General features: G+C 56.0%; 1 protein-coding gene across 7 annotated transcripts; it reads right to left on the bottom strand.

Moving 5' to 3' along the window:
- Window positions 1-6,407: 6,407 nt before the first annotated feature.
- On the bottom strand, window positions 6,408-14,160 carry PDZK1IP1 (PDZK1 interacting protein 1). Of its 7 annotated transcripts, XM_081145127.1 has the most exons (6): window positions 14,085-14,160; window positions 12,443-13,292; window positions 11,651-11,811; window positions 9,215-9,323; window positions 7,316-7,411; window positions 6,408-6,793 (listed from the first exon to the last, which is right to left on the bottom strand). In XM_081145127.1, the coding sequence occupies exons 3-6, from the start codon at window positions 11,715-11,717 to the stop codon at window positions 6,721-6,723; spliced, it is 345 nt and encodes a 114-aa protein (XP_081001253.1). In that variant the 5' UTR covers window positions 11,718-11,811; window positions 12,443-13,292; window positions 14,085-14,160; the 3' UTR covers window positions 6,408-6,720. The 7 variants fall into 7 exon arrangements, with proteins under 7 accessions (XP_081001253.1, XP_081001258.1, XP_081001255.1 ...); XM_081145132.1 differs by lacking the exon at window positions 14,085-14,160 and having other exon boundaries at window positions 11,651-11,825; window positions 12,443-12,584; XM_081145129.1 differs by lacking the exon at window positions 14,085-14,160 and having other exon boundaries at window positions 12,282-12,463.
- Window positions 14,161-14,377: the final 217 nt, after the last annotated feature.

Raw genomic sequence — 14,377 nt, forward strand, 5'->3', positions numbered from 1 at the left:
CAGCAGCCTGCATTGGTTCATAGCTTTCCCTCTCCTGGGCACCTCCAAGCCCAGCACAAGTAGCAGCCAACTACGGTTTGCTGTGTAGCTCATGCTGGGTGGCCCTGGGCAAGGCATTGGCAGAGGCTGAGTTTGTACCTCCTGGGAGGCCCCAGAGACACTGCACCTGGTGGTCAGACTCGACCATGTTGGATTACAACCCTACCACATCCAGGCATGACACACTCAAGGGGAGCACTTGGTGAACACCAAAGCTCCACTGAAGTAAACCTTGCTCCATTGGGGTGTCTCCAGCAGAGCAGTTCTTCAGCTATAGCTGCAGCTGGTCCTCACAGCTGATTGGCCTGGGTGTCAATTCCTCCCAGTGACACCAACAGCAACCAAGGCTCAACTACAACAGGACAGTGCACACAGCCCACACAGGGGAGCACCTAGAAGGCCCAGCTCAGCTGACTGGGGAAGCTGAACCACTGGACCCGACAGGACACCTACTACACAAAGCTACTCTACCAATTCCAGGAGACATAGCAGTTCTACCTAATACACAGAAACAAACACCTGAAAGCAGCCAAAATGTGGAGGCAAAGAAACAAATCACAAAGGAAAAACAAGAAATCTCCAAAAAAGTAACTAAATGAAATAGAGCCAAACAAGCTACTAGATACAGAATTCAAAATAATGATTATAAGGATGCTCAAGAATCTCATTAAGACTATTAAGGAAACTAATGAGATCATCAATGACATAATAAAGTACCAATCAGAAATGAAGGCTACACAAACTGAAATAAAGAATAATTTACAGGGAATCAACAGTAGAATTGTTGATTGTTGTAGGATGCTAAGAATCAAATCAGCAATTTGGATATGAGGAAACAAAAAACACCCAACCAGAAGAGCAAAAAGAAAAAAGAATCCAGAAATATGAAGATAGTATAAGGAGCCTCTGGGACAACTTCAAGAGGCCCAACATTTGCATTATAGGGGTGCCAGAAGGAGAAGAAAGAAAGCAAGGAATTGAAAACTATTTGAAAAAATGACAGAAAACTTCCCCTACCTGGGGAAAGAAATAGACTTACAAGTCCAGGAAGCACAGAGAGTCCCAAAGAAGAGGAACCCAAAGAGGCCCATACCAAGACACATCATGATTAAAATGCCAAAGGTTAAAGACAAAGAGAGAATGTGAAAAGCAGCAAGAGAAAAGCAGTTAGTTACCTACAAGGAAGCACCCATACAACTGTCAGCTGATTTCTCAACAGAAACTTTGCAGGCCAGAAGGGAGTGGCAAGACATATTCAAAGTGATGAAAAACATGGAACTACAACCAAGATTGCTCCACCCAGCAAAGCTATCATTTAGAACTAAAGATCAGATAAAGAGCTTCACAGATAAGAAAAAGCTAAAGGAGTTCATCACCACCAGACCAGCACTGCATGAAATGTTGAAGGATCTTCTTTAAGAAGCAGCTAATGAACGAAATAAACTGACAAACAAAATAGACCCAGAGACACTGACACATGCAACAAACAGTCCTATCTCAGAAGGAAGAGGAAAGGGGGTGAGAGGTGGGAAGAAATTAACCAAAGAAGTTATATGCATATATGCATAATCCATGGACACAGACAATAATGGGGTGAAGGCCTGGGGAGGGGGTGGAAATGAGGTGGAGGGGGTCAATGGGGAGGGAATGTGATACCTATAATACTTTCAACAATAAAGATACATTTTTAAAAATAAATAAATAAATAAAGTCAAAAGACCAGGGCCCAATGCCACTAATTGGCTGTGTGACTTTGAACAAGTCACCTCCCTCTCTGAGTCTGCATTTTTCTCCTCAAGACAATGGATCCAGTGACACAGCCTGATAGGATCAGAATGGGGCTTCAATCAGAAAGCATTTTGCAAGCCATACAGCAGGCTTCAGCCTTCATGTGAAAACCACCACCACGACAATCAGTGTGCTTGGGTGTGGGGGAAGTCCCTTCCCAGTCTCTTGTTTCAGCTCATTAGCTCTTCAGACATGGAAGATTCTTCCATCAGCTTCTCTCCACCTCTTCCTTTTTTCTCTGCCCATTGGAGCGCCCTCTCCTCCCTGACCCTTTCCCCACTTTGCCATCACTTATCCTCACCACCCCCATCCCACACCCCCAAGCTTACAGCTAGAACTGGTTAACAGTCAGTTATTCATTTGCAAAGTCCAAGTACAGAACTGTACCGGCCTCAGCAATGCAGAACGAAACTGTGCAACCAGCCCCATTGTGGTGGTGCCTCCAGAGGTCCAAGAGGGCAGCTGGGCCAGCATGTCCTATACCCACCAGCCATGCAGAGCTTCTAGCCTGCCTCTCACCCCGACTTGTTCCATGACTTGGGCAGGTGCCATCCCCTCTTTAGCTTCAGATTCCACAGTGCAAAACGGGATGGACACTGTGTCCTTGCATCCAATTCAGTTCACCCTGTAATAATAATAGAAATTAAAAGCAATAGCTAATATTTATTGTGCACTAACTGTGCTAGGCACTATTCTATGTACTTTTTAAATTTGTTTTTATTGTTGAGGGTATTACAGATGTGCTTCATTGCCCCCATCCCATGTATTTTTTCAAAATCCTCACATTTTTATTGATTTTTTTTTTTTTAGAGAGAGAAGGGAGAGAGAGAGAAAGATCGATGTGAGAGAGAAACATCCATCAGTTGCCTCCCATACACACCCCAATGAGGATTGAACCCGAAACCTAGATATGTTCCCTGGCGGGGAATTGAACCCACAACCTTTTGGTGTACAGGACAATGCTCCAACCAACTGAGTCACACCAGTCAGAGCACTATTTATGTATTTTATGTGCATTGTTTTTTAATTGTCACAGCATCTCTTATTAGATAGCCACCATTTACTGCCCCCAACTTACAGACGAGTAAATCAGTGCTCTGGGAGTGAGTTGATTTATCCAAGGTCACAGATACTAAGTGTCAGAGTGGTGCTGTGTCCGGGCTGCCTGACCCAGACCTGGCCTCTTAACCTCCCATTTGAGGGCAAAATCTTGTGCCCAGTTAATAACTGCTCAGCTGAGCTTCAGACCTGAACTGTGCACCAAACTGTCCTCCTCCATCTCCTGCAGAAGTCCCACAGGAACCTAAATGCCATATGCCCGTAAATGCATTGTCACCCCCCCCCCCCCACACACACACACACTCCTGCTTGTCCTCTAGCACCTGCCATGCTAAGTGCTATTCACCAGCCTATATTGGGCTTTGTGAGAATCAGAAAAAAGTGCCCTCCCTGCAAGCTGACATAGGCCCAAGCCAGCTTGCAGGCCCTGGTTAGTGGTGGCACAGCCTGCACAACCCAGTGCAGTGTTCCTGGCTCCACCATTTTCATTTGCCCAGGACAATACTGGGACTCATCCTCCTTGACATAACACACACACTCTCTCTCCATCTCTCTCTCTCCATATTTCTCTCTCTCTCTCTGTGTCTCTCTTGCATCTCCAGGGGCCTAAGGTCTGCAGCAGACATGGTCCCAGAAATGTGGTCAATCCATTATTCTCTGAAATAATGTTCCAGGGCGGAAGACACTGGGCTTCCAGACAATTTTGGAGAGAAAGGATCACAAGGAGGGGTCACTGGAGGCCTAGCTGCCCTTGAAGCCCACGAGAAGCCTGAGCAAGGAGCTGGCACAACCTGTAGGGGTCTGTAGGGCCAAGCCAAGGGAGGGTCTCTGGTCCCAGTGCCCTCAAGTTCAAAGACTCTGCTGAATCTGCGCTTCCTGTTGAGTGTGCAGCCACCAGATGGCAGCTGAGGTTTCAGGCAGACAGAGAGCAACCTGCTGGTTTTAGAGCCAGAGCCTGGGCAACCTGAGCCTTCTGCCCAGAGAGCAGGTGGAGGGATCATGAGGAGATGATGCCGCACAAAGGAGCGAGACTCCAGTGAGGGCAGGAGACTTTCCCTGCCAGGGGCCACATCAGGACAGCTTGGGCAGGTGTGGATGGTTGGGGTGGGGGGTGGCAACGGGAAGACCCAGCTGGAAATAGAGAAAGGATGGAGGGGAGAGAGGGGGCGGTGAGCACTGAGCGAAGGTGGAGGGAGAAGGGGACAATAGGGCACGGAGGAGGAGATGGAGGTGAGAACGAAGTCCAGGACACACTCAGAAAGACGTGGACAGGGTGATGGAGATCGGAGAGTGATAAAGGCCGCGCAGCCGGAGAGGAGACGGCCCGGGTGGGGCGGTCCTAAGTGTAAACGGTGGGGAGGGGGCGGGAAGGCCTGAAGCAGCACCGCCGTTTGGGGTTTCCTGCGCTGGTCCCACGGCTCCAGGGGGCCGCCTGCCCCTCGCCCGTCACCCCAGGAGCGCGGAGCCCCACCCGCCGTCCGGGCAGGGGGCGGGCAGCGCGCCTCCGCCCGCCCCAGCCCGCAGCTCCCTCCCCAGGCCCGTGAGCGCCGCCCCCCGCGGGACCGGCTGGGCCGCCCCGATAGATGGTGGGGGCCCAGCTGGTGTGTTATCAGCCTCCTCCAGGAGCCAGCCTGAGCCACTCCGCGGCTGCCTGGCTGAGATTAGGCCCCCGGAGGGTCATTAAGCGCCGCCCTGGCCCGGGCCCAGCCTCCTTCCCCTCCCTCATCTGGCCAGCAGGGCAGGTGGGAACCAGCGATAAGGACTGGGGGCTACGGCGGCCCTGGACCCCGCAGCCCCTGCCCCCTGCCCCCTGTCAGGGCAGGAACAGGGGCGGGGGCGGGGGGAGGAAGGTCAGTACGAGCCCAGCACCTGCAAGGACCCCCAGAGTTCCTGCCGGCCTGGGGAGGGGCGCGAGGAGGCGCAGGCAGAGAGCTGGGGACCTGCCCCAGGACTAGGCCCCTGCACGCCCGTCCCACCTGGTGAGGCCTAACAGGTGAGAGGGGCTGCAGGGAGACAGAGGGGGGTGGCTTTGCCTTTGGGCCCTAGCAGGCCGGTGGGGGACCAGACTCAACCCCACCCTGCCATTCAGGGAAACTTGGGGCCAGCAGTGGGAAGGAATGTAGCTTCATGCAAGCAGAGTCAGATCCAGGCAGCCGAAAGGTCCCGACCAGGAAGCAGGAGAGGAAAGAGCAGGTATTTGTGCCCTCTAGGAACCTCCACCTCTCCTTCAGTAAGTGAGAGGCTGGGCTGGCTGCCCCCCTAGCTCTGCCCTCTGGTCTAATCAAGGAAGACTTCCTAGAGGAAGAGGAACCTTGGCTGGGCCAAGAAAAAAGCACTATGTAGAATTTAAACTGGCAGCGGTGGGTGAGAAGGCACCAGCCGACGTGTCGGCCGCTTGAAGCGCGGTGAGCAAGCAGTATTTCTGATCATGACACTCTGAGCATGAGTGAAGTGATCTTGAAAATCGTCTCAGTCACCACATGAGCAAAAGCCTAGAGTAGAATCACAAGAGCTATAGCCACAGTTCACGAAGCTGAAGCTCAGAGAGGAGAGGAGACTTGCCCAAGTTCACACAGCAGGGAAAGGGTGGGCCTGGGGCAAAGACCCTGCCATCCCTCTGCTCGGGGCACTTCTCACTGCTCCTGGCTGCAAACTAGACCCCAGTGAGGAGAGAAGGAATGATTCCAAGTTCAGAGAGGTCTCCCCGGGGGTTTTGAAGTAAAGCCTTAGAACAGCAGCTGAATGGCTGTAATGGTGCGGTGAGGGGCTGTTTCAGGTTGGGACAGGTGGCAGAGGGAGATCTTGGGGACAAGGTGGACTGCCTCCTACCCTCTAGCCCTGCTCTTCTGCATATGGGAGTGCTCCCAGGTGAGTCTGACTCAGGTTGTCACCCTAGACAGAGAAACAGAGAGGCAGAGGCTGTTCCCATAAGAATGACAGTCATAGAAGTGAGGGGCCTCTGCCAGCGGCTGAGTCATGCTTCCTCTCTCCCTCCTGCTTCCTTCCCACTGGGACCCTGACTCCACCCCACCCAGGACTGGGAGTCAGTGGCATCAGTGAGGACGACTCTACTCTGGTTCCGTGGTGAGACTGGCCAAACCTGCCACAGAGGGGAAGCTGGGTTCAGAGAAGACTGTGACTCTCCCACAGTCACACAGCAAGTTGGTGGAGGAACTGGACTCAAATCTGGGCTTCCTAAGTCCTCGCCCAAGACTCTTCCGTGGTGCTTCCGATGCCCAAAGCCCACCCAGAGAGGCTGTGGGGAGAGGGATAGAGCTGAATGGGTGGACCTGCTGAAATGCCAGGCAGCATGGGGGCAAGGGGGAGGGGTTGGTGCTGCCTGGAATAAGGGCAGAGTGGGCGAGCTCCCTGGCCCCATGGGCCTTCCAGAGAGGGCTCCCTGGCGAACCCTGCAAAGCCACCATGACAGCAGCTTCGGAAGGTGATTGTCATGGTGCAAAAAGCAAGGTAGGGGCTGTCTGGAAGCCTGAGGGGCTGTTTCTGAACCTGGGAGCCTCAGCCTCAGAAGTACAAAAAGTCTTTATTCACAGCAATAGGTGATTTCCACAGTGAGGGGAGGAAATGTGAGGCAGGATGGGAGGTGCTGAGCCAACTGTCTCTTTCAGAAGGGTCTTCTGGATTGAATTGAGTGGGAGACTCCCCAGGAGACCCCAGAACCATAGTGTGAGTTCCAACAATGTCTGGGACAATTCCAGGGAGGGTGGGTCAGTGTGAGGTTGAAGAAGTCGGCCTGTTACTATAGATTCCTGCTCAGAGGAGTGGCACTGATCACAGATGCCCAGGATCAGCGCTGGGGGCCACAGGCAAGTGGGGTCACATGGGGGTGCTCCGGACCCTGCCCTCCTCCTCAGGGACATTGTCATAGGCATTCTCATGCTCGTGAGACCTGAAAGAGGGTGACAGGGGTCATTATACCTTTCATCCCATCCCTTTCTCCCTGCCCTATCCCACACCTGTGAGAAAGGTGTCTTTCAAAGGAAACGTTTGCATCCCAGAAGGGGGTTCCCCTGGCCACATCTGGTCTTGTGCACCTGAAACTGGAGGTCTCTCATCCCCACCTCTCTGAACCCCACCTTCCTTCTCCATGGAGTCCCCCCACTCACCCCTTTAGAGCCCCTTTCCCTCATTGAGCCCCTTTTCCCCACTGCACCCCTCCCTGTGTCCTGGTCCACTCACTGAACCCTTTTCCCCACCAAGTCCTCACCCCCTTCCTGGGCCCGCTCCCCAAACTAAGGCTTCATATTCTCATGGGGCCCTGCAGTCCTCATAGAGCCCCCATGGCTCACCAGTTCCCCCACTGCACCCTCTGTCTTCACTGAGCCCTTCCCCACAGGAGCCCCCGCCCTTCCCCTCCTTCTGCTCCATCAAAAGCGCCGGATCCTGCTGTCCCCCGCCTGGAGCACCTCACCTGAAGCTGGCCGCCATGGAGGAGTACTTTCCTTCCGTTCCTACCAGGATCCCGTCTTCCTTGTTTCCAACGGCCATGACCATGTTCACGGGCTCCCTGGGGACAGGCTTCATCGGTAGAGCTCTCTGGATCCCCTCTCCCTTTGTTCCCCCTTCTCCCCAGGTCCAGTAAGCCCCGTTTGGGCTCTGGTTCTCACAAGCCCAAGGGCAGAGGCCGCTGCCCCTTGGCAGAAGCCCCCTCTCCTGCAGGGCCCCTGTCAGCACCTGATTCTGGCCCCACCCCATGGACCCTCACACCTTTCTCTCTGCTCCACCGTGGGAGCCGCAGGTCCCAACCCTAGACTGGCAGCCCCCCTCTGCTGCTCTTCCTGTCTCGGCTCGGCCAGCCCCCCGCCACCCCCAGAGCGGACCCAGCAGGACTCAGGGTCTGCGCTGGGTTTCCAGCGGGCTCTCCTGGGGCCTGTAGGAGCAGCACAGCAGACGGGGCGGGGGGGGGGGGGGGGGGGGGGGGGGCGGGGGGGGAAGGAAGCACTTCCAGGGAGAAGCTCCTGGCCCCTTGTTTAAATTTAAACCCCCTGAGTGTGGCCTCTGCCCCCACCTCCCAGGAAATTGCTCTCATGAGGGTCACAGGGAGCCTCACCGCTCCTCCTCTTTCCCGGCACATCCCGCAGGCTCCTCAGACAGTGTGTCCCAAATTAAACTCAGCAGCTGCCCCAGATCTGCTTTTGTGTCTGTGTCTCAGGGAGTGATCCTGTCAGAAGCCTGGATGTGTTCCTGTCCTTCCTCCTCCTTGCCCGCTGCTGTCCCCCTCCCTCAACTCGTAGGGGGTCTGACTCCTAGGCAGCAGATAGCTCAGACCTGTCCCCTCTCTGCACCCCCTCCACCCCCGCCGTGCAGACTCTCTCCCGACCTCACGCTCAGCCTCCGCATCGCTTTCCCGCCCGCGCACCGGCGCCCACCCCGCATGTCCTCCACGGGGCAGCGGAGCCGTTGCGCTCAGGCGCCTCACCCAGACCTCCCTGCACGCTTTCCCCAGGTTCCCACGGCACTGAGGAGAAAGCCCGCGGCTCGGGGCGTTGCTCTGTAAGGGTTTGCTCGGCCCAGGCCCTGCCTTCCTCACCAGCTTTCCTGGACCCCTCTGTCCCTCTCCACCCGTGAGACCCTGGGTTCCCGCCCTGGGCCGGCCGGGCTGCTGCACCAGCCTGCCCGGGGCTGGCCAGCGCAGAGTGGGCCGGATTTCACCCCCCCCCCAACTCAGGCCCCGGGGGCACCCTCCCGGCTCCAGTCTCCATCCCATGCCACCCTGTCCTGACACAGGCTCCTCCTCATTTGTCAGGCTTTGGGGTGAAGGTGCAATGGAAGGCCCTCCTGAACCACCCCCTGCTCCCCAGACCTGGTCAGGCCCGCACCACTCTCCGCTCCCTAGTGTCAGTGCGTGACCCTGTGACGGCTGCTTTCCTGTGTGCCTTCCCTTCTGGCGGCGAGCCTGTGAGCTGTGAGCACAGGGTTGTCTGCCCCGCTGCCCCTCTGTACCCCCGTGTGGCACAGCAGCTGACTCCGAGGAAGGACAGAGCCTTCCTTTCCAGAGGTTTTCACAGCCCCCAGCATAGGCCGGGTGGCTGTCCCAGCTATACAAACAGAAACATCAAAACCAAGAAGAGACGTTTCCCCGACGTCACAGTGAGTGAGCGCAGAGCTGTGGGCCCATCAGGGGCAGGCCTGGGAGCCAGTAAGCTGGCGCTCTAGCCCAAGACGTCTGACCTCAGTGTCACCTCTACCCAGTGAGAGGACTGGACTCGGGATGTCTGAGGCCCTTCTCACAGCTGCTGGAGCAGTAGCCATGGTACTGGGACCACCCTGCCTGTGGTGCCCGGCACCCAGGACCCCCAGAAACACTCACGGCTCTTCTTGGCACCAGAAGCGGTTGACAGCGAAGGCGATTGCAACGAGGACCAGGAAGACGGCCATGGCGATAAGGCCCTGCATCCAGGGCTGCAGGTTCCCCAGGCCTGCAAAGAGGGGAGCAGGGGGTGCTGTAGTAGCCTGGGCCACAGTGAGGCTGCGGTGCAGAGCAGGGGCCGGAGGGCCTCCCACCCCAAGGGCTGGGGCCTGTGTTAGAGGTCATCAGCCAGCTGCCAGGACCAAAGAAGACATTCTGGGTGGCAGGGGTGGGAAGGAGGACCCATCCTACACTCCACTGAGCTAAAGAAAGGAATGGAGGTTTGGAGGAAGGAAGACAGGAATTCAAAATAGGCATGAGGAGCTAAGGAAGGAACAGGCGCCAGAATACTGTGTCTGAGATCCAGATGGCCCAGAGCCCCCCATCCCCCATCACGGGTCACATGCAGGGCCCCCCAGGGAGTGCCTGGGCCCCAGGGACCAAAGGGCAGCCCTCTGGACAGCCTGCCCAGGGTGGCTCTCTTCCTCCCTGGCTCCCAACAGGCCAAGTCAGCCCAGAGCTGACAGGACTGGGCTGGCATCCGGAAGATCCTGTTCTGTAAGGAGAGAGTTCTCTAGCACTGGGTAGGGCGTGGGAATGAGAGACAGGCCAGCTACTCAGCCAGGAGTGCCGGGGCCCAGAGAGAGGGTGAGACAGGACATCTTTGGAAGGCAAGACAGAGGGGTTCTCCTCTTGGTCTTGGGGGCCAGGAAGGAGGCATCAAAACCTGGCCCCTTTGAGGTCCTTCAGCTGCGTGCCCAGGGGGCTAAGCCAGAGACCAAGTCAAGGCCCCATCCATGCACTGCCTCTGCCTTTTTACCCTTAAGGGTTAAGTTTAACCCTTGACACCACCTCTAATCCTCAAGTTTTCTCAGAAGTCTCTGCCCTCTGCCACTGGCAGCCCCATAGGTCTCTTACCTCCCTGGGCATCAGTGTACTCCATGAGCCTGAGAGAGCTCAGCCCCACAGAGCACATGCACATAGCAGCAGGTGGAGAGGACTCAGGAGGGGACAGAAGATGACAGGAGGCTTCAGAGGGGCTCTGCCTCCAGCCCAAAACACTTGAGTCCTAGTGCCATTCTGTACTTTGAGGGGCCAGGCTGGGCATCAAAAATCTCATTCTGCCTCACTCTCACTCAGAAGCCCTTCCTTGAGTCTACTCTGAAACCCTCCTGCGGTAGTGAAGGCCCTGCCTCTTCTCTGAGCTCCCTCTGAGCCTGGCAGGTAGTAGGAAGGGGTTTGGGGTCTCAGAACTCAGCCTGTGGCCAGGTCAGATCTTGCTTCTCTCCTTGGGGAACAGAAGCTTCACAGTGTGGTTCTCCTGAGTTCCATACTTGCCAAAAAGCAATGTTTTGGACTCATTGTTTCCTCAGGTTAGTGGTTGCTCAAGGATTGGAGTTAGGGCTTGAGCCCTGGGAGGCCCCTCCTTGCTTCCTCTGAACTCTTCAGCCAACCCCCTCCAGACACACCATGTGGCTCTGGGATGAGACACAGAGCAAGGGGCAGAGCCTGGGGTAGGAGAGAAGTGATCTGAGCCCTGTCCCTATTACTCTGCTGTGTGACCCACACAAGTTACTCAACCCCTCTGATCTTCAGTTTCCAAGAAGGCTTCCAAGAGATAGAGTTGAAACAGGCACATATGAGAGCTCAGGACACCTGCCAAGGAGGGGTGATCTGGAAGCATCTTTGTCAGCCCCCTCTGGACCCAAATCCCGCCTGCAGAGTCCCCAGACTTTGGCTGCAGATGTGGTCTCACTGGGCAGGGGAGACACCTGATCTTGGGGTGTGGTACCTCATGGGTGCCCAGCCCTTCCACACCCCTGGCATGGCAGCCACCCTGGGAGGCAGGCAGGGTGCGTTTATTGTCCTCATTTTATGAGTGAGAAGCTGAGTCTCAGAGAAGGGCAGTGATTTGTTCCAGGCCACACAATACAGAGGCAGAACTGGACAAAGAGCTTGGGTATGTGGTGGGGCCACACTGGGGCACTGTCCCCTACCAAAGCCCAGGAAACTGACACAACGAGGACTGAGGACAAAGCCATGGGCAAACCAGTGACAGCCCTGTCCCTCCCCTGACACAAGTGTCTGGACCCCACCATCACCCTCATTGTAGCCTCAACCCCTGTTCTCGAGACCCAGCTATCTCCAGGGAAATCCCTGCTCCTAGAGCTTGGGTCTCAGCTCCTCTCCCCAGTCTTAGGCCCAGCATTTCCCCTATTGCCTGTGTTCTCACTCCTGGAAAACAGGCACAGGCAGAAGCCTGTTTCCCAGCGAGGTTCCTCCACCACTCCAGTCTCTGCTGGAGGCCAGAAGACACCCGGCATCCTTCCCTGGGTTGCCAGCACCCAGTCCAGCCCTCCGCACCTCAGCCACCTGCCGGCCCAGTCCTATGCTCACCTTGTTGACAGCTGGCGGGTGGCACTGCCGTAAGCAGGCCCAGAATGACCAGGCCGAGGGCTGACATGGCTGCAGACAGCTCCGGGCCTTCCCTCCAGCTGCTGGTATCTGGGCTGTGGGGTCTGGGTGTGTGCTGAGATCAGCCCGAGCTCCGTCTGGCCCTGGAGGAGAGGAGCTAGTAGGGAAGAAGGCGAGGGAGGAAGGAGGGGGAAAGGTAGGAAGAAGCTGCCCTCCCTCCCATGGTAATGAGCTGCCAGGCCCGGCCTCCCTGGCCGGTGCCCAGCCCACTGGCGCTGGCATTTGAGGTCACCTTTCAGAGGCTGGCTAAGGAAGTGGGTCTGCAGACCAAGGGGATGTGGGGAAAGTCGGGACCTCACCTCCAAGCCCAAGGCTTCCCCAGAGTTTTTATATCAGTTCCCCCTTCCTGGCAGTGGGGCTGAGCCCTCCGAAGAAAGTGACACAATATTGCTTCTCCCTTGAATGAGCCCAGGGGGTGGGGCCTCTTGGAAGTCAGACAGAGGATTAAGAAATTTGCTGGCTGGCTTGGGGAGAGTAGGGTAAACCCCAGAGGTTAGGGAAAGGTCAAAGTTGCCCCCTCCCACAGAACCTGGCCTATTTCCTGTTCTCTCACCTGTCCTTATTTAGCCAAGACCCAGTCCTGGGTCACAGTCCTGGGACCAGCCCTGGCTTCTGTCCCTCTACCCGGCCCAGCTCAGTAGCTCTCTAAATCCACCCTCTCCCATGGGGGTCACCACAGAGGGCCTCAGGTTCCCAGTCCCCAGCCTTTCCTACCCAGCCCAGCTGACTTGGCTCAGTTTAACTCTTCCTCTTGGCTCCAGATGTGGTTCCTGGAATCTGGGTGGAGCATCCCTGGGACGAGATCTGGGCTTGGTCAGAAGACTCTGTGCATACCTCTGATCCACCTCCACCCATCACAGGGCAACAAGAGGGAAAACACAGCCCTGCTGTGGAGGGCAAGGGACGGACACTCTCAGGTGTCAAGGTCCAACCTGGGGCTCTGAACTCCTGGGCTCTCAACACTCAGGATCACATGGAGTCCGTTGGGCCTTCCAGCCCAGGAACGAGAATGACCCAAGTAGCTGTCGAGGCCTGGAGCCGAGGGTTATGCTGGGTCTCCTTGCCCCACCACTCCCCAGGAGCATGGGAAGCCAGAGATGCTGAGAGTCCAGCTCCATAGACACCAAGAAAGAAGGAGCCAGCAGACAGAGCAAAGTCTCAGAGATGGAGGGTCCCCAAAAGCCAGGGTGAGAGCTAGAAGCCCCCCCTAACAGTTTCCTGGCCAGAAGCCACCAAACTGCTGTTCACAGGATCTCCTGGGCAGCTCTCTCTACTGCAGGACAGGTCTTCCAGGGGCAACACTCAGACATCATGCCTCACCCCTGCTTCCCATACGTGTGTGGGTGTGGGTGTGCACATGGCAGAGCAGTGGGCCCATTTCCGTCCAAAGATGGGGTGTCTCAGGAGATCCAGGGAAACTTGGCTTGGAGTCGAGGGGCACCTCCCATACATGCATGTCCTGTTCTTCCTCCGTATCCCAACGTGGTATCTTCAGAATCTTCTGGCACAGAGTTTGTCTAGAGCAGGCACCACGCATGTTAATGAACAGCCACAGGATCACTGGCTGGAATGCAAGGAATGGGGTTGAATTTAACAAACATCCACAATGCCTTCTTCAAGGGCTTTAAGCAGGGGAGTCACATCAGGTTTTCCGGACAGAGAGTGGAGCATGAATGAAACGGGAATGCAAAAACTGGAGAGAAGGAGGCCATGGGGGGGGGGGGGTCTTCCACAACACTCACACAACCAGGGCTGTGGCCTGCACCAGGGAAGTGGCAGTAAGAACAGATTTGAGTCCTTTTTAGGACATACAATAGACGGGACGTGGCTGCTGAAACACGGTGACTAGCCGGGAGTGGGTGGTGGGAAACCGGGAGGAGCTGAGGGTGACTCCACTTTCTGGCTTAAGTAGCTGGTGAATGGTGGTGCTCAGGACAAGGCAGAGCAAGTTTCAGGATGTGGGAGGAATGATGAGCTTCAGGCTTAGAGGAATAGAGCTTGCGGTGCCTGTTGGCCCTCCGGAGGAAATGTCCAGAAGGCAACGGGGTTCTGGGAGTAGAGAGCTAGATCCAGAAGCCATCTGTGGCTCAGCATGGGTGACTGAGGCATGAGAGTGCACAGTCTTCCAGGCTGTGTGTGTGAAAGAGGGGGGGAGGGAGCAGGGGGAAGGAGGGAAGCTGTGAGGGGCCAGGACACAGCCCCAACACATAAGGGTCTTTCATCAAAGAGGAATCAGGATGGAGCAGGAGGAAGAAACCCCAGAAGAGGGGATGTTCCAGAAACCCAGAAAGGAGAGATCCAAGAAGACATGGGCAGGGAAGTCACTGTTGTGAACCCCCTCCAGCCAGTGACTCACAAGAGCATCCCAGCCTCTCCCATCAGTTCCCATGTCCCAGGTCCTGCCTCTGTCACCCGAGCATCACCCTCACTTCCCTAAAAACCTGGGGAAGGACAAGGATTCCCTGGCCCATGCTTTGGGGGTGGCAGGGGAGCGGGATAAGCAGGAAGGACATCAGGAGACCAACAGGAGGAAAACACATCTCCCAGGTCAAAGTCCCAAGCTTTAGAGCAAAACAAGTTGTTCCGGAAAGGGGGTGTGGGTGGACACTGGCTTTGAGGCTGGTCCCTGCTCTCTGGGTGTCCTCATCC

Source organism: Miniopterus schreibersii (genome assembly GCF_964146895.1).
Source record: "Miniopterus schreibersii genome assembly, chromosome: 8".
Taxonomy (NCBI): Eukaryota; Metazoa; Chordata; class Mammalia; order Chiroptera; family Miniopteridae; genus Miniopterus; species Miniopterus schreibersii.